Raw genomic sequence first — 20,136 nt, forward strand, 5'->3', positions numbered from 1 at the left:
CTAGCACACAAGCTACTGAAATTCAATAAATATGCCAAGTATACAATGTTTGTAACCTAACTCAGTCAACCAATCAATCTATCAAACAAACACCAAACAAACACAAATTGCATATAAAACAGGCTATCACATTACATGTAGTAGTTTGAATTCTTTTTTACTATGAGATGTACATTTACTGCAGGCTTAAAATAAGAAACTAATCTACGTATTAAGCACAGGAAAGCATGCCCACATATTATTTACCTATGATTTTATGAAGCCAGGTATCATCAGAAAAAAATGAAAGTTATAACACCTGTTTCGTTTCATGCCACCATAAAAACCAACACCTCCCTTTCAGTAATGACAGAATCCTTACCACAAGGAATGTTTGAGAAATTAACACTTAAGACAGGCAGATCTGCTACTTCTGAAGGTCGATCACATTTTGTAGCTGCAGCGTTTAAAACGGTAACTCTTCTTGTTTTGGCCCAGCCTGGCAGCCAGGCGAGTTTACAATCACAGATGAGTGGATTTGAACTAAGATTTCTGCAATAAGAAAATAAACAATTCACTTTCATGAATGGAAGCAACAAACATATGTACTAATACATGCAGGTATATGTCCACTTTTTTCATCTCTGTGTTAGCTAACCTTTCTGAAACATCCATTCTTCCCTCCCAAAACAAGTCTGATATTAAAACAGAAAAACATTCAACATAAGAAATATACCAGCAAACCTCTAAAAAGTTACTGTTCCTCAAAATGTATTTATGCATATGCCTGTGGCTGTGTTGCTTTTACAGCTATACATACATATATTTTACATATGTTGATTACAGTGCCATTTACATGCGGAAACTGAAATAATTACAGTCTTAGCAGGTAAATCGTATTAACATATGTTTACCCATGGCATAGCATGCACAAACATAAATGGAGGTAAGTCACAGAGAAAGCCCTAGGTAAAATTCTCGATTTCTGTAAAAAGGGGCCACTAAATTTAATCTTTGATTTACTTAGCTTATTTGTTAACCAGGTAAGTGAACTACTCCTTCCTGGATCCTTTTAACCATGATGCTGGCCACAAGGGTAACAGTAAATCTAACATATACATTGACAATTTGGTGTAGACATTTTTAATCAGCATATTTTGGGGAGGTTGAAAGACACTGGGGCATCCAGAGAAATCCATGCATTCACAATGAGAACATATAAAACTCCAAACAGTGAGTAGAGGTTAAAACTGAATCCAAGACACTGGAGGTATGAAGCAGAGATCTTACGACTAAGTAATGTTGGGCTTTACTCAACTCCTCTACTAGGATAGAAACCAAAAAAAATAAACAAGTGCCATTTCTTTCATTTGTATGTCTGTAGCATGTCCAGAGAAATCCTTTTATGCCATGTCTGTCTCTGTCAAACATTTATATTATTGTCTAAAATAAATAACATTCATTCTGCATCCTTCAACTAAGTTCAGTATATGTGCAATTACAAAAATTACACTTCATGTATCCGATTTTATGTTCCACACTTTACTACTTCCATCATTTTCAGGAAGCCTCTGTCTTTTTTCTCTTGCAAGTCATATGTTTATTTGCATCATTTTTGTATAATTTGTTTTCACATGAAGTTATGAGGTAGGTTTTATTTTACAATTCCATAAAAGACAATTCAACAAGGTGCAAATCCCTGACCCAAGTCCTGATGATCATTTCCAGGATAGAAACAAAACAAAGGTAATCAATGTGTCTAAACAGAAAGTATTTATAAGACATAACCAACATGCCTCTTCCTCTCTCCTGCACTAAATTAAAAATTACTCTGGCAAAGATTATGCTGTATTTCAGAGTCAGAATTACAGTTCTTTTTGTGGGTGGCCTTAAATTGAAAACTTTTGATCTAAATCTCTTCAAAACAAACAGAAAACCAATCAACAAATGTTTTACTATAAAATGTATTACCTTCATGCATGTGTTTCTGTTAGGAAAACAACTATCCAATGAAATTAATCCAGTAGAAGACTATAACTTAACAGTTATCTGCTGGTCTAATATACAACTTCAAACGACATTTCTATTTTAATTAAAATTATTTCTTGTGCTTTCAAACAAATGCTCTTTACTGACTTCAGAAGAATCTTGGCTTTCATTACTTGCCAAATTATAGGTTCATAGGTTCATACTAGGCTATCTGCCCTAGGGCGTTTATAAGCCTAGCCAGAGTGTGTTTGGCTTTCGCCACCCATTTTAAATTAATTTTGCTATGCCCTTTTTCGAGGCTAGTATACTGTGCCTCTGTCTAACAGTGACACAGAAGTGATACCCGGGGTAAACCTACGATCTCCCATCCACTCATCAAGATTCCTCTTGAAGAGAGTCAATGAGGGACTCTTGCCTAACCTGGACTGGGATTTTATTCCAGAGTGAAGGGAGCCTCTGGGTTATGAATCTGTCCCTCCAGCATGTCCTATTTATTTCAGTGCTGAGGTTCAAGTCTCTCGAGCGCGTAGCTCGATGGGATTTGGATATTCTGAGGTGCAGCATGTCCATTAATTCCGGGTTGGACATGGCTTTACACGTCAGGCACAGATCGCCTCTGAGCAGGCGGTATGCCACTGAGTAGAGCTGGAGTTTCTTTAACCGGGCAGCATATGGCATCTGTTTGAGCCCTTTGATCCTCTTGGTGAGGTACTTTTGGGGTCTTTCCAGTTGCTGCAGGTGTCTGGTAAAGTACATCGCAAAAGGGGCATTGTACTCAATTATGGGCCTGATGAGGGATGAGTAAAGAGGCACGATTACCTCCCCTGATCTAGATGTGAATCCCTTCATGATTAGGTGGGCTATATAAAATGTTTTTCTAACCACTTTGGCCACGTGGTTGTCAAATGAGAGATTGCTATCAACTTGGGTCCCCAGGTCCCTAATTACTTCTTCTGTACTTAATGGATTACCACCTATGTGGTAATTTGTGGGCACTTTGTTTTTGCCAAAGGGGGTGACTATACACTTTTTGGCGTTTAGCTTGAGGCCATGGCTCTGGCACCAGTTGTCCGTTTCTATGAGGCCCTTTTGGAGGATGCTTGTGTCGGCTGGAGAGTCGATTATGGCGCCCAGTTTGCAGTCATCTGCGAACTTGGTCAGCCACAGTCCTTCCGGGCTGGCCTGTACCTCTGAGAAATATATGCCGAACAAGAGAGGTCCCAGGACTGAGCTGTGGGACGCCACTTGTAACTGGTTTGGAGTCTGACATGCCTCCAGCAATTCTAACCATGTGGGTTCTGTCCTTGAGCCAGTTTGCAACCCATCTAGTGACATAGGGGTTTATATTTAAGCTGGTGAGCTTATCTATAATGCCCGAGTGAGGTATTGTATCGAAGGCTTTTGCGAGGTCCAGGTAGGCTGTGTGGACCACCTTCCCCTCGTCAATGGCCTTGGTGACTGTTTATCGACCAGGTTTAAGAGGCAGGATCTGCCCTTAACAAAGCCGAACTGGGTAGGATCCAGTGTCTGTAGGTCCCCAATATCTTTATTTATGAGGTCCATGATGATCCTTTCCATAGCTTTGCAGACCAAGCTAGTCAGGCTTATGGGGCGATAGTTTCCAGGATCCGTTGAGGCACCACCTTTGTGGAGAGGGACCACTGTTGCTGTATGCCACTCTTTAGGTACATATCCTGTAGTAAGGCTGAGATTGAACAGTAGTTTTATGTTTGGGTTTAGCTCTTCTTTGAGTTTATATAGGACGCAGCCCGGGACACCGTCTGGTCCCACTGATGCTGTGTATTTTGCTTTGGAGAGGGCGGCTCTTACCTGAGCATCTGAGATGTCAGGGGGGCAGCACTCTGCTGGGATAGATATTTGCCCTTTTGGTGGGGAGGGAGGGAGAAGTTTGCGCTGAACCTGTCAGCTAGGATGTTGGCAATGTCTGTGGGTTCGGTGTATTTTTTGTCATTTTGGACTAATTCTGAGCATATCTGGGAATTCCCACCCAGGTTCCTTAGTGTCCTGTGCAATTTTTCTCTCGAAGCTGGCATTAGACGATTTTATGAGTGCCTGTAGTTTTTTGCTAATACTGATCAGAGATGCCTTCCCTTTTTGGGATTTTGCTCTATCATGTAGTAGCTTCCTCCTTCTATTGTATAGTTTGTTTATGGCTGGGGTCCACCAGACAGGACGTCTGCCTTTGGAGGATTGGGTCTTGGTTTTATTTGGGATTGCATGATCCATGCATTCCTGAAGGTGTTCATAGAATGCGTTTATAAAGGATTCTGCGGTCTGGGCCGTATTTTCCACAGGCCCGGGGGCTTTGAAGGATTCCACCTCGGTTTTGAGGAGTGTGAAATTTGCTTTAGATAAGTTTTTCACTGTGGTTTTCTGGGCAGGGGGTGGGGTCTGGATGTGAATAACCAGTGAGATTAGTTTATGGTCTGATCTTACCAGTGAGGGATACACTTCTGATCTGGAGCATAGAGTCCCCATGTTGGTGATGATCAGGTCCAGTATGTTTTCCCCTCTTGTGGGAGTGGTAACAAGTTGTTCCATAGCATTTGAGTTTATAAATTCTAGGAACCTTTGGGCTAGGGTGTTGGAGCTAGAGTAATGCTCCCAGTCTATGTTTGGGTAGTTGAAGTCGCCCAATATAATGGTGTTTGGAGAGACCTTCATATTTTCCAGTGTTCTCAGGAAGGCCGAGTGGGGTTCCTGGGTTTGGGAGGGTGGTCTGTAGCAGGCTATAAACTGGAAGGCAGTTTTACCCACTGTTAGTTGCACATGGATAGTCTCTGATGCTTCGTGCTGTGCCACCAACCTGGAGGTGTGGGTATCTTTGACGGATATTGATACTCCCCCTCCTTTTGTGGTTCGGTCCAAGTTTTGGGGCCGAAAAGCATGGTATGAGGTATAAACCTGGTAGTGCTGGGGTGCTCTCGGGAGCCTTGAACCAGGTTTTTGTTACTGCACAGATATCGATGTTCTCCATGCTAAGGAGAGTTTCGAGTGCGTGCATCTTCAGGTTTAGACTTCTGGCGTTGAGTAGCATTACTCTTAGTTTCTTATCCCTTGTGATACCTATGGAGGTGGGTTTGTCTTTTGAGCCTTGCCTAAAAAAGGCACTATGGGGGTAGCAAGAGCCTTTGCCAATATCCGAAAGCCCAGGGGTGACAGGTGCAAGCCGTCCCTAGCGAAGCATCGTGGCTTGTCGAGCATGTCATCCCAGGCTGACAGGCATTGGATCACCTTTGAATGACACCAATACTTAAGCCAATTGTTGAAATTGATCATCTTGTCTTCATATTGTGGCATAATTCTTGGTGAGGGTAAGATGCTACTCAAGGTCAGGGTCATACCGGCCTGGGCTACATGCTCAGAGAGCTCCTCTATGTCTCTTTTCATGTAGTCTAGGGAGGTACGTCTCAGGTCATTCACACCAGCATGGACAATGATTGAGTCATATTTGTACTTGCCTTGGAGTGACCTGAGTGCTTGTGTTATGTGGCGGATCCTAGCGCCCGACAGGCAGCTCACCGTGACCTTCTCCTTGTTCAGCCTGGTGAGCGGGACGTCAGTGTGCCTGACGATAGAGTCACCTATTACAAGTGTATCAGGTGTGTTGTTTAGCCTTAAGGGCTGTGACTGTTCAGCACACTGGCTTTGTGAGCTATGTGTTGCACGTGTTTTGTTTTGGGGTAGCGGTTGCTTGGGTGTCTGCTTTGGAGGTCTCTGCTGCTTAGGCAGATTTTTATTTAGAACCTCAGAGTATGTTTTTGTATGTTTATGTGTTTGGTTTGCTGTCGTGGTAGGTCTATGTGAGACTGGAATTGTAGTGAGTGTTGTTTCCTTCTCCTCCTGACTGGTTACGCCAGTACTGAGTTGAGAGAGCTTAGCCTCCAGTCTGGCTATATGGTTGCATCTCTCACATGTGTTGGAATTTGTTGGAAGGAGGAGAGGGTTGTCTGTTACATGGCTACGTCAGCGGCGTTTTGGTCTAGGGCGGCTTTGGATGATATTTGAGCTCTCGGATTACAGAAACATGTATTTTGATGGCAGCTAATGACCAGGACATAGGCCTGTCTAGTTTTCATCCTATTTAATGGATAAACTACAGATCCAGCTTAACCAGAATATTATCATTTACCTCACCCAGTAAGAACTATCTTGTGCCTATTACATTATGTGCATTGTTTGGTTTCATTCACTGTTTTGAAACTAGTTATCCATCACCATTTCTGTGAAAAAGGAAGTTATGTACTCACCATAACGTTCCATCTGAGTAGTTGGACTTCATTTGTCATCAACCTGTGGGAATCTGATCCGGATCAGATCTGAGATGGCAGCTTCACCAGCATTTGATCCGAGCTCCAAGCTCCTCCCCTTACCCATAATACCCCTCCATCTCCTTCCTTCTCTCAGATCAAGTTTGCTACACCATACATAAACCCGATCCGATATACCTACAATGAAGAACAGGAGAGTCGCATTGGCGCTCGCTTCTGCCTATCAAAGTAAGAACATAATGAAAAGGTCAGGGGGAAGGAGGGAGGGATGGTTGATGACAAATGAAGTCCAACTACTCAGATGGAATGTTATGGTGAGCACATAATTTCTTTATCTGAAGTAGTTAACTTCATTTGATCATCATTTTTCATTTCATGACAGCTCATAGTCTGTATTGTTCATTTGATCATCAACCTGTGGGACAAGAGTCCCCAGCTACCAAACTCTTGGGTGGCCCTCATGGAATGATATTTAGGAGCACCGTGGAGCCAAAGGATGCTCTCCCCCTAGATATCATGTCCAATTTATAATAAGAAATGAAGGTGTGAGATGAGGACCAAGTAGCCACCAAACAAATATCATCCAAAGACGCCCTAGACCAAAAAGCCGCTGACGTAGCCATGGACCTGGTAGAATGGGCATTTATCCTACCCAGAAGTGGCATGCCTCTGTCTCTGTTAACCTGAAGGATGCAAAGGGAAATCCATCTGGCAATTGTTACCTTAGAAATGGTTTGCCCAGAAAAGGTGTAGAAAAAGACACAAAACTGGTCAGACCTGCGAAAGGCCTTAGTCCTATGTAAGTAGAAATGTAGCTGTCTATGTATGTCTAATAAATGCAATTTATATTCACCCCTGTTCTGAAAATTTGGAAAGAAAACAAGTAAATTGATCATTTGATTGATATTTGTTTCAGAGGCCACTTTAGGAAGAAAAGAAGGATTAGTACGAAGTGAAACCCTGTCCTTATGGAAAATCATATATGGAGGTTTGACAGATAATGCCTGGAGTTCTGACATTCTCCTAGCTGAGGTGATGGTCACTAGGAAAGCAGTCTTCCACGACAAAAATTTTAGATCCACAGAAGCAGCCGGTTCAAAAGGTGGAGCAACCAAAGTTTGTAAAACTAAAGATCCCAAGGAGGAGAAGGATCTTTAACCGGGGGCCTTAAGAGAAAAGTACATTTAATAAAGGTTTTACAAAGTCTGGAGGAAGCTAACAAAGCCATGTTCTCACCTATATGAAAGTTGGAAATGGCAGCCAACTGAACTTTTACTGTAGATGAGCTAGCATCCTGCTGGAAAATCTGCGCCAAGAACTCAAAGACCACTGGGACAGGAGCTGTGAAAGGATCCAGATCCCTTTGAGAAGCCCAGATCAAAAAACACTTCCATCTGCTACGGTATAGTTTTCTGCTGGACGATTTATGAGCTGCCACCATAACAGTCTTGACCGGAGAAGAAAGACTGGGAGTCTTAGCAATCAATGGAACTGGAGCAGCCAAGCTGCAAGCTTCAGACTGACCAGGTCTGGATGAGGTACCCTCGAAGGGTGTGAGATGAGATCCGGTACCGGATCTAAGATCCATGGAGGAACTATCACATGAGACCAAAGGAAGGGAAACCAGACTTGGCGAGGCCAAAATGGGGCAATGAGGATTACTTTGCTCACCAACCTACTTGCCTTCTGGAGGAATTTTGGTATGAGAGGTAGAGGGGGGTACACACAAAGAAGACCGGGAGGCCAAACATGGACCAGAGCATCCCTTGGGGATTCCCCCTGTGGGGGGATCAGAGCGAAGAACTCGCTGCACTTTGCGTTAGAAGGAGATGCAAAGAGATCGCAGCAATGCTGACCTCACTCGAGGAAGATCTGCTCCACTACAGAAGGATTCAGAGACCACTCATAAGGCATCAGGATAGTCCTGCTCAGTTTGTCCACCAGTATGTTGGATTGACCTGGAATGTGCATTCCTACCAGAAAATGGCTGGTGGTGATCGCCCATTCCCAAACTCTCATGGTCTTGCGACAAAGGGGGTAAGATCTGGTTCCTCCCTGCTTGTTGATGTACCAGACCACTGACATGTTGTCTATCTAAATTGCAATAGTTCCCAGAAGAAGAAAGGCATGAAGGGCCTGCAATGCTAACAAGACTGCCATCATCTCTAGAACATTGATATGCAACTTGGTCTCATTCAGGGACTACGTGCCTTGGACTGTCCTGCCCGAGCAATGACCGACCCTAGTTGGGAGGTGTCCATGGTCACCGTGGCTTGGGAAGGAGCTGCAATAAATGTTCGTCCCTTGACTAGTTCCAAGGAGTGTATCCACCAGAAGAGGGACTTCCTGCAAGCGTTGCTTATATGAATAGGATGTGTCAACGGCAGATCTAATAATGACCATTGGACCGCTAGTGACCACTGTAGTACCCGCATATGCAGACAAGCACAGGGAAGAAAAGTAATGGTGGCTGCCATGGAACCTAGGGCTCATAATACTGCCTCGGCTGAAGGAACATGAGACTGAAAGATCACAGACACATGGAGTGGTAAGTTTTGAACTCTCTCTGGAGTTAGAAAAACCTTGGTTTGCAACGTATCTATCCTTGCTCTAATGTAGTCTAAAATCTGAAATGGGTTTAGAGAAGACTTGGATATGTTGATTGCAATTCCTAGAAAGTCTGACAGTTTCAGGAAATAGTCTCTGGCCTGACAAAGTAGACACTTGGTGGGAGCAGCAAGGAGCCAATCTTCCAGGTACGGGTAGACCTGTATCCCCTGAAGCCTCAGGTAAGCCGCTACTACTGCCATGACCTTGGTGAACACCCTGGGGGCTGTGGTGAGACCGAAGGGTAGGGCTCGAAACCGATAATGATTTGCCCCTAGCCGAAAAGTACAGTTTTGTACCTACCATAAATGTAGATGTCCGAGAGGAATGCATCTGCAGTCTTTACAAATGGGTTGTCCTGTCATCAGGCAGCCCTTCGGTCGGCCGGATTCCAAAGTCTGGGTCTGGCTTCGGCTGGTGTCGCACTTCACCCGACGTCATTGCGGCAGTTATTCGGGTATAAAGGCACCAGCCGACGCCATTTTCCTCAGTGTTTCTTGCCCCAGATGCCAGGTGCCCTCTTGGATGGCTAAATTTGGATAAATGCCAACGTTTCCAAATAGTAGAGAGCAAACACATAAAATAAGCATGTATGTACATATATACAAACAAATACACCATAATAGATCCCCCCCAAGCTAGCTGAAGATTGGCAAATACCCTAGGAGTACCTCTGAGGGGAAGGAGGGTGGGTAATCCTGACTGCAGATGCATTCCTCTCGGACATCTACATTTATGGTAGGTACAAAACTGTACTATGTCCTTCAAGGATGCATCTGCAGTCTTTACAAATGGGTAGAATACCATAGCTAAACTAGGGGAGGAGGAAATGAGAAGAGATTATGGTGTAGTTAGGATCCCTTGAAAAACAGCAGTGGCAAAACCAGCACGGGATCTAGAGTATAGAGGTAAGTTATAATGCTTGGCAAATGTATGCACGGAGGTCCAAGTAGCAGCCTCTATAATGTCCTTGGTAGCCACTCCTCGTAAGAAAGCTGTGGTAGTGGCTGTAGCCCTTGTGGAGTGAGGCCTGATGTTCTCTGGAGTTTTCTTTCCATGGTAGGAGTAACAAAATCTAATGCAATTTCCTATCCATTTGGAGATTGTCTGTTTAGAAATTGGTTTTCCTTCCTTTCCTGCTGCATATGCTACCAGAAGCTGGTCAGTTTTTCTATTGTTTTTGTCCTGTCCAGGTAGTAGCGTAATTGTCTGTGTACATCCAAGGTATGTAAGAGCCTTTCTCCCCTGTTCTGTGGGTTGGGGAAGAATGTAGGAAGGTGGATAGCCTGATTTAAAGATACTCTGGATACCACCTTAGGCATAAATGTAGGATTTGTTCTCATGGACACTCTATCTTGATGGAAGATTAGGAAGGGTTGCACTGCCATTAATGCCTGTAGTTCAGAGACCCTTCTTGCTGAAGTTATTGCTAGCAGGAAAGCAGTCTTCCAGGATAAGTATTGTAATTCTGCTGTTGCTGCTGGTTCGAAAGGAGGAAGAGTCAGTTTTTCTAGCACAAAGTTCAAGTCCCATGCTGGCAATGGAGCTTTCCTGAGAGGTTTCACATTTTTAATTCCTCTCAGAAACTGTCTGAGCAGAGGATGCGAGAAGACAGGAGGATCCAAGCTGTATTCTGCTGAAATAGCTGATGCATGTATCTTGATGGAAGAGTAGGACAGGCCTGTATGGAAGAGCTCCGCCAAGTACTCCAGGATGTTGGCTATGTTCACCAGTGTCACATCTTGCCCTTTTGCAGTACTCCAGATGAGATATCTTTTCCATTTTGCTGCATAATTCTTTCTTGTTGAAGGTCTACGAGCCTCCAGGATTATGTCTTTAACCCTTTGGGATAAATTTGGGTTAATTGCTGTTATGTAATGTTCCAGGCAGTTAGCTGCAGAGTTTTTAGGTTTGGATGCAGGATGTTGTAGTTGTTCTGTGTTAGCAGTAATGGGATCAGGGGCAGTGTCCATATTTGTTCCCGGGACATGCTCCTCAGCAGTGGATACCAATGTTGTCTTGGTCAGTCTGGAGCTATCAGGATGATCCTCGGACGTTCCTCTTTGATCTTCAGAAGCACCTTGTGCATCAAAGGAAGTGGAGGGAAGGTGTATGCTGTCAGGCTTTTCCAACTGAAAGATAGGGAGTCCACCTTCCAAGCAAGTGGGTGGTAAGTCCTTGTGCAGAATTTCTTCAACTGATGATTGAATGGGGATGCAAACAAGTCTATTTGTGGTAATCCCCATTCTCTTGTGATGGTTTTGAAGATGTCCGGATGCAGCATCCATTCGTGGGCATCTGTTGTAGTTCTGCTTAATATGTCTGCTAGAATGTTTTCCTTCCCTGGTACATAAATTGCCTGTAACTGAATGTTGTAGCTCAGAGCCACATCCCATAGGTCCAGTGCCAGCCGGCATAGAGGGTATGAGTGTGTGCCTCCCTGTTTGTTGATGTACCACATAACTGTGGTGTTGTCTGTCCTTATCATCAACTGGCCCTCTTGGAGAAAAGGTCTGAATGCCTGGATTGCCAATTTTACTGCCATCATTTCTTTTAGATTTGTGTGCAGATGCAGCTGGTCTTGAGTCCATAGGCCTTGAATGCACTTGCCCATCATGTGTGCCCCCCAACCGAGGTCTGAGGCATCTGTCGTGATGGTTTGTCTTGGTTGACTTTTGCAGAAAGGCAATCCTGTGTTTGATTGGCAGGCCTGAGCCCACCATAGGAACTCTTGCTTCAGGCATGGGATCATTGGAATTTTGGTTTCTAGGCTGTGCTGGTGCTGGGACCACAAATTCTTTAGGTACCACTGTAGCTTTCGCATATGCAGCCTGGCATGAGGGACCAGTATTATGCAGGATGCCATGAAGCCTAGAGCTTGTAGCACTTTTCTTGCAGCTAAATGGTTCTGCTTTGTTAATGCCAAGAAGTAGAGAGGAAGTTGCTCTTTCTTTTCTGTAGTTAGAAATGCCATTTGTTTTGATGTGTCCAGTTCTGCACCCAGAAAGGTTATTCTTTGGGATGGAATCAGCCTTGACTTTTTGTATTGACTGTATATCCCAGGGCTTGCAGCAGGTAGATGACTCTTTGTAAGTCTTCTGTTAGTTTGTTTTTGTTGTCCGCTTGTATCAGGCAGTCGTCCAGGTAGGGATAGATTTGAATCCCCTGAAGTCTGCAATGAGCGATTACTGATGCCAGGCATTTCGTGAACACTCTGGGTGCAGTAGATAAGCCAAAGGGCAATGCTGAGAATTGATAATGCTCTGATCCTGCAAGAAATCTGAGGTATCTTCTGCAAATTGGTCTTATGGGGACGTGCAGGTATGCCTCCTTGAGATCTAGAGTTACCAGCCAAGACTCCTTGCCCAACATGGGAAGAAGCTGCTGTAGGGTCAGCATTTTGAATTTTGGAACAATGAGGAATGTGTTTAAAGCGGACAGATCTAGAATAGGCCTCCATTTGTTTTCTTTTCTTGGTACCAGGAAGAGTCTGGAGTAAAATCCCTTCCCTTGCTCCATAGATGGTACCTTTTCCACAGCTCTCATTTTTAATAATTGAGATATTTGTTTTAGAGCTTCTGTCCTTTGAGTAGGTGGTAGGTTCGGCATTCCTCTCTTTCCTGGTAGAGTATGGAAATGGAATCTGTAACCTTGGTCTATAGTTTGCAAAATCCATTTTTCTCTTGTAATGCAGTGCCAGTTTCTTGAAAATAAGGTTAGCTTTCCGCCTAAAGGTGCTTCTAGTTGTTCCCTGGTAGGCAGTGCCACCGCCAAGTCACTGTGATTGAGTTGTTGTAGTGGTGGTGGCTGTATCCGTGCCTCATTGGTTGTTACCCTGCCACTGGCGACCCCTGTAGGCACCCCTGGATTGGTTTCTGCCTCTTGAGCGCCTATTCCTGCCTCTTTGTGCCTTAGAGGAGTCTGGAAAGGACCAATTCTTGGAGGGCCAGTTCCTGCTAAACCTTGGAGGTTGAACTTGCAAGAAATCTTTCACTGTTTGCACAGATTTTGCTTTCTCTTCCATCTTTTTTAGTACCTGCTGTGCAGGGGAACCAAATAAAATGACCTTGTCCATAGGTGCATCCAAAAGCTTAGATTTGACATGGTCTGGTAATGCCTGTTCTTTCAACCATGCATGCCTCCTGATAACTGTGCCAGTCATGGCTGATCTAAAGGAAGCCTCCAGTGCATCATAGCCACATTTTAAAGAATGGTTACTAACCTGCTGTATGTTATGTACCATTTCTTGAACATACTTTTATCTAAAGATTCTTCAGAGGACAGCTTTTTAGTCAACTGGTCAAGCATAAACTCTTGATATTGAATCATATGAAATTGGCAGTTCAAAGCTCTAGCTGACAAAGTAGCAGAGGTGTAAACTTTTTTACCCCATCTCTCTAAGGACCTGGATTCCCTTTCAGAGGGAGGGTTTTTAGAAGAAGTAGCTGCTACAGCTTTTGGACCCTGGGAGATAGTCTTTGGATCTGCAAAAGGAGCCTTATATAAGTGGTGATGAGTGTCCGGGACCCTGTAGTACCTATCGGGCTTAGCAGGAGCCGGAGGTAAAGTATCAGGAGCAGTGCAAGCATCATTAAATGCATCATCAACAACAGAAAGAACTGGAGGTATAGCTAAAGGCCTATGCTGTGGCAAATGTAGAAAGGTCCTAAGCCTTTTTCTAGAGTCTGAGAAATCTTGGCCCTGCCACTGAAAATGTTCCCTCATAGCATGCAAAGTTTCCCCAAAGGAAAGTTCCTCAGGAGGAGAGGCTGAAGGGATGGACTCCTCAGCATCGGAGTCTTCGTAAGGAGAATAAGAAGCCTCAGGAGGGTCTGTATGGTCTGAGTCATCAGAGGAATCATCTGTGGTTACTGGCTCAGGGGGCTCTGCTCTAGGCCTCTTTTCTGGAGGAGGGAGAGAGGCCCTGTCTGGGTGAGGCTGGGCTCCACGAATTAAAGAGATGAGATCCTCAGCCAAAGAAAGCATATGGGAGCTGGTGCTGGGCCTGTGAGAGGGGGGCTTGGCAGGCACAGGTTTTGATGCTTTGGCTGCTTTAGCCCTGGCAAAGGCCTTAATAGACATAGCTGGAGGAGGCCTAGCAGCTCCACGTGCAGGGGTAGAAATATCCAGGGGGATGGTGTCTGATAAATCCTGTGAAACCGCAACAGAAGGTTGGATTTCAGAAGCCGTTTCTACCAGGTTAGAAGAGGCCTCGGTAGAAGGCACGTTATCGGCTGAAGAAAGAACCGCTTGCTCCGCTTTGGCCAAAACCGAGACACTCGTGGTTTGCTTAACCGCGGTTTCAGCCGAAACCGCAGACCGCGAGTGTCGGTCCTTTTCTTTGCGTTTCTTGGTTATTTGCGTAGTCGGGAGGATCCGACGGCATAATGTAGGCAAAATCGGAGCCGAAAATCTGTTCAGCAAAGTCCGATCGACGTCTAAGCGTCCGCCGGTTAAAAGAAGCACAGGCTAGACAAGAAGCTACGTCGTGGTCTGGGCCTAAACAATGTATGCAATAGGAGTGGAAATCTTTATGAGGTATTTGTTTCCCACAAGATAAACAGTTATTAACTTTCTCTGACATCGGCTGAGGCAAGAAAGAGTCCCCAACGGGGTACTTAGCTTTATAGAAGTCTTCGAAGTAGTATTCGGTAGTAGTAATCTCTGGATCTGACCAACCGGCACTTGCGAACAGCTTCTGCTTCGGGTGCCACGCGGCAAGAAAGACTGAGGAAAATGGCGTCGGCTAATGCCTTTATACCCGAATAACTGCCGCAATGACGTCGGGTAAAGTGCGACACCAGCCGAAGCCAGACCCAGACTTTGGAATCCGGCCGACCGAAGGGCTGCCTGACGACAGGACAACCCATTTGTAAAGACTGCAGATGCATCCTTGAAGGACATGTGGAGGAATCTCCTGGAGCATCTGTGCATCTTTATATGGTAGTACGAATCCAGGAGATCTATTGAGCACATCCAGTCATTCTCCTGCAATATGTAAGGTAGGGTGGACTGTAAAATGACCATCTGGAACTTTCTCTTTGGCAACTGATAGGTTTAGGGTAGAAAGATTCAGAATAGGCCTTAGGTCCCCCATACCTTTTTTGGCACCAAAAAGAACCTGGAATAGATGCCTGATCAAGACTGATCTTGGGGGACGGTCTGGATGACTTGTTTCCTTAGCAGCTTTTCTATTTTGAGCGCTACTGCCTCCCTTTGTGTGGGTGGTATGTCCAGGAGGTGTTTTGGGGGAATGGGAGGAACCACAAAGGGGATGGTATAACCTCTAGATATGATTTGAAGCACCCAAAGGTCTGTTGACACGGATGCCGGCAGGTACAGCAAAAAACGACCCCCAACTGCCTCCAAAGTATAGCAGTTGGGCAACCCCTCAGGGTTGTTGCGCGGGCCTGTCCGAGAATGGTTCTCAAGACCCGAAATTTCTCGGACCCCCCCCCTCTGCCTCTGGGGGAAGATGAGTCCTGAGTGTCCCGGGAATACTGAGACTTCCAGATCCACATCATCTTTTGCCCCCGCTGATTCCTGGAAAAGGATCTTTGAGGGTTAGAGAAGCAGATCCCGATGGCAGACAGTGTCTTCCCCTTGTCCTTTTCACTCTGGACCGTCTCACGAACTGTCTTCCCAAACAAAGAAGAACCATAATAAGGAGCATTCGCGAAAGATGCCTTAAAGGGTTCCGTGAGTTGACATAGCCTGAGCAAGGCGTGTCACCTCATGGCAATGCCGGACCCAGCCACCCTTGCCACTCCTTCAGTGGCATGCGAAGAGGCGCATCTATGTAGTAGAAACCACTTTGAGAGTGGCCATTTGTGCGGAGAATATGCACTTATCCTCTGGTGACATGGACTCTGAGGGAAACTCAGCCCCTTGACCAGGTCATGATGCAGTCAAGTGACGTTGGCCAAATAATTCATTACCTCTATGGAAAAGGTAGCAGAAGAATATGTCCGCTTTCCCAAACGATTCACCGTCCCGGACTCTCGGTCGGGGGGATTGACAGTAGAACTTTCTGTGGCTAGTTCTTTCTTAGTGGTGGCTGCTACCACCATAACATCTACTGGGGACCCCTTGTTCCAACTAAGTCTGTCTGCAGGAGAACTCAGAATCTTGTCGGGATGCTTCAGATTGGCTCCATGGTGTCCGGTTCCTTCCATGCCTTGGTAGTAATAAGATCCACCAAGGGATCCATGGGGGAGGGACACCTAGAAGGTAGACAGGCCTATGCCAAAGACCTCCAGAAACACCGACTCATCCAAGGAGGATTTGGGGGTGGATCAACACCCCCCCTCACTGCCGCAGGAGTTCCATGAAGTCTCCAAAGGAGACATCATCGGGGGGGTGATCTGAGGGAACCTCCCCCTTCCTCCAAATCGGTGCCCTCAGTGAGGGACTCTGGGGAGGAGTCCAAGTGCCTCCTTTTGCACGTTTGTTTGCATGGAACCTCTTTGGTGGGGCTTTCTGGAGAGGGCTCACAAACTACCTGTGGTTCCTCGAGGGGAACAGTCTGGGGCACATCAAGCATGGGCTGTCCCTGCATGGGCAAAATGGCTGAAGACATACCCAGAGGAGAGGGAGTCGGGGAGGAATACGAGGAGATGGTCAGTGGCCTCGATCCACTGGAGAGAACCCTTTCCACCACGTCAAAAGCCGAGGGAGAGCGAGCCTACCAGGAAACTAATAAGGAAGCTGCTCTCCCCAGATCCGACGGGGGGATCGGAGCCAAGGCCGCTGGAGCCGAGATACCGAGAAGAGGGTCCTGACCCAACAAAGTCAGCGCCAAAGGAGAAAAGCCGAACCCTTCAGATCAGACGCCCAGGCTTCGGCTCTGAGAGCCGCTCGAGTCCGATCAAGTCTGGTCTGAAGCGCTCAAGGTAATGGCCAGCGTTGAGGTACTCGGTACCATCGGCGCCGACCCCCTGACTCCAGGACCTCTCAGATCCATAAACTCTGATACCAGGGATCAGACCAGAGAAGGAGATATTGGGGCAAAAAAGGGAAGCAAGCTCCCCCCTCCAGAGGGAGAGGGGGCTGGCAAGACCACCATCTGAATTCTGGGTGCAAATAAACCTACGCATCATTTTGTCTATGTCTGCCTCACTCAAACTTCTGGTTGTGCAGAGGCCCTGGAAGAAGGTCTAGGCTCCTCTGGTTCCAGTGAGAATCTGGGCGAGTGAAGCCAAGGAGTAATTGGCCTGGTAACTATCTGTTGCTTCGAAGGAGGACCCACCGTATCCAACCAGTCCGGGGATCTCTTCCTCCCTTTGTCTTTCTCTTTTTCTTCTCCCTTCTCTTTCTTATGATCCCCATCCACAGACCTGTGAACAGAAGGTTGAGTCCCGGCCTGGGAGGGAGGGGAAGAGATTGTGGCTGAGGAAGATGCAGTTACAGCCATGACTATAAGGGAAGCAGAGGCAGCTGCCTCTGTAGCAGGAAGAAGTCTCTCGAGGATTAGTTTAGCTCTGCGATCCTTCAGGGCCCTGGGGTTAAACTCCGCACAAATACAGCAGTCTGTTGACAGATGAGAGGCCCCCATACACACCACACACAGAGTGTGGCCATCAGCCGGGGACAACTTATGGCCACACACTGTGCACTTCCTAAAAAACAGCTTTGACTGCTGATCTGCCATGAAACCAAAGTTAAAGAGCACAAGGCCCGACCACACACACTCGCGTCCAACTGACTAGCAAGGATGGGGAAGGGAGAGGAGGCCTACTCTAACTACACTGAACTTTTTCTTTTTTTTTTTTTTTTTTTTTTTTTTGAATAAACACGATGCAAAAGCGAAAGGGGAGGTTAAACAAGGGATAGGGAACCTACCTGTCACTACCAGCAATACAAACACCCAAAAAAACTATCAGAAAAAGTACCTACCATGCCTGGAGCTCTGAGACCATGCTGCTAGGCAAAGCCACGGCAAACGGGATCTGACGGAAGGAAGGAGATGGAGGGGTATTATGGGTAAGGGGAGGAGCTTGGAGCTCAGATCAGATGCTGGTCAAGCTGCCATCTCGGATCCGGATCCTATTCCCACAGGTTGACGATCAAATGAAGTCAACTACTTCAGATCAATGCTTTCTTATATGTCCCATGAAATAGACAGCCCTTATCTTCAAACTGCATCCAGTTTGTGTCACCTTTGTTTTTTTTCCAAACAGTACCTATATGGCTTAACAGATTCCCTTGATGCACTCAGAAGACTTAATATGTTCCCTACTGGGTCTTTTCCTTGAAATGTTGCTTTTCTATTTTTCTTCCTTTATTTAGCCCATGTTAAAAACCACACATTACGATGCTGCTTTTCTTTGAACTGCCTGTCTTCTGCCTATTTCCTTACAAGGTCTTTAGAACTACATAACAATACATGTAGAATATATAGTGTTATAAATGAAGCCTCAAATGCCCCTACAAAAGCAATGATTTGGCAGCCTAATTTCATGACCAGGAATTTCATGAACTCTATTTTGATGGGCAAACACCTTTTTGTGGTTGCTCTTCCTATGAAGACTCATCATAGCTCTCAGCTCTGTGAATTGTTTCCCTATAGGACAATATCAGATTATTCAAACTGGTGGAAAGCATAACCGTAAAGTGTTCACTGCTTAGATGTGAATCGGGACACAGAGAACAGGAGGTATAGTGAACTTCCCATGATGGCTACATGGATGATGACCTTTCTTGGCTGTCTCTTCCCCTGTGAAGAGAACAAATGGGGCTGCTAAAATAAAATCTGATGGTTAGCAGGCAGGAGGTGCAGTAAAAAAAAAAAATTAACACATACAGAAAAAAGTACAGAGCAAAAGCCTATTTATATGTCTTTTTCTTGTTAGCTCAAAATTCTTCATAGGAATCTTACAATTCTAAAATAATTTTTTTTAAGGTTTGGCAGCTGGCTTTCAGTTATGATGCAGTAAAAGTGAAATCTGATGTTGTCATTTTCATTCTTCCTCAATGTATGAGTTCGGATCTGACCCTAGGATCTGACACGGCTGCAAATTCCAGACTTCAGATCAAGCACTTGAGCTCCGCCCTCTACCCAGAATGCCATATTCCATCCCCATTGCCTCAGATCTTATTTGTTTCTATCATGAACAGACACAGGTTCCACTCTCGAGCATTATTAGAGATAATTTCTTGAGTTACTTATTTTTTGGATATAGTTATAACTTTATATTAGCTTAAATCATCTCTCCTCCGGTTCCTCCCTCATAGTTTTCTTGCAGGACATTAGGACTTTCCACCTTTTATATCCTTACTATTCTCACTAAACAGTAAATCTTTATTATCATCAATATATCTGCTTACCCTATTCTCACCAGAGTATTTCATTAGATTATCATTGCTAGTAATTTTACCCCTCTTTTATTTCCTTTTATATCTATAAAAACATAGTTTCTGGTAGTTTATTCTTATTTTACTTTTTTTGTATAGTGACCTACCATGTCAGATAAACCAAATGCTCTTCTTGTGGGCATAAAATCCTAAATTCAGATGCCCAGAAGGAGTGTATGAATTGTCTTGACATCGGGCACTTGGACACTGCTTGTAAGATCTGCTCCATCTTTAATCCAAGATCCCTGGGAGATAGACGTAACAAACTTATTCTAAGGGGACTTCTCCCTGCTACATCTTCTTCAGGTGCTCACAAGCCCCACCAAAACTAGCAAATATGCTCCTCTGGAGCAGAGGAAATGTTTCCCTCTTAAGTCCTCTAGGTCTTTGTCACAGCCTCTGTTAAAAAGCAGAAAAACTTTGGATCCAACTCTACTGGATCCATAGACTCGACAATTGGATCCAAAGCCTTTGCATTCTAAGGCTTGAGCTCCTTCAGTTAAAACAATAAGTCCTATAGTACCCCTTGGATCCTAGGTCCTTAGATTCAAAACTGGGTGCTTCATATAGGAGCATTACTCCAGAATTTGCTATAAAGCCAGTTTCACCCACCCTCCCTTCTCAGTTGCTTCAGACTCCAAAGAAGCATCCCAGGCCCCCAGCCACTACTTCCTCTAGGTTCTCCAGAAGCTTATCAGAAGTGGATGTGGACAGGATGATGCAAAAGTTTCCCACAGCTCAGATCCAGATGGGGGCCTTACCAGCTCCTTTCCCTATTGGATCCATGAGTATGCCTACCACATTTAAAACCATCTTATCTCCTTCTCCAATCCATCCAGTGGTTTCGGAGTCCCAGAATCTGAAATCCCAGAAAGGTCTGGATTTGGATCCATGGAAAGCTTCCTCCTCCACTTCG

General features: G+C 45.1%; 1 protein-coding gene across 1 annotated transcript in view; it reads right to left on the minus strand.

The window, feature by feature from the left end:
* PKD1 (polycystin 1, transient receptor potential channel interacting) overlaps positions 1-20,136 on the minus strand; it is a 2,476,043-nt gene that overhangs the window by 2,009,821 nt on the left and 446,086 nt on the right. The window contains exon 5 of the mRNA XM_044088902.1: positions 362-531. Within this exon, the coding sequence (XP_043944837.1) occupies positions 362-531 (170 nt within the window). The remainder of the gene's footprint in view (positions 1-361; positions 532-20,136) is intronic.

The sequence above is a fragment of the Protopterus annectens genome, chromosome 12.part0, assembly GCF_019279795.1.
Source record: "Protopterus annectens isolate FY-2018-M chromosome 12.part0, PAN1.0, whole genome shotgun sequence".
NCBI lineage: Eukaryota > Metazoa > Chordata > Ceratodontiformes > Protopteridae > Protopterus > Protopterus annectens.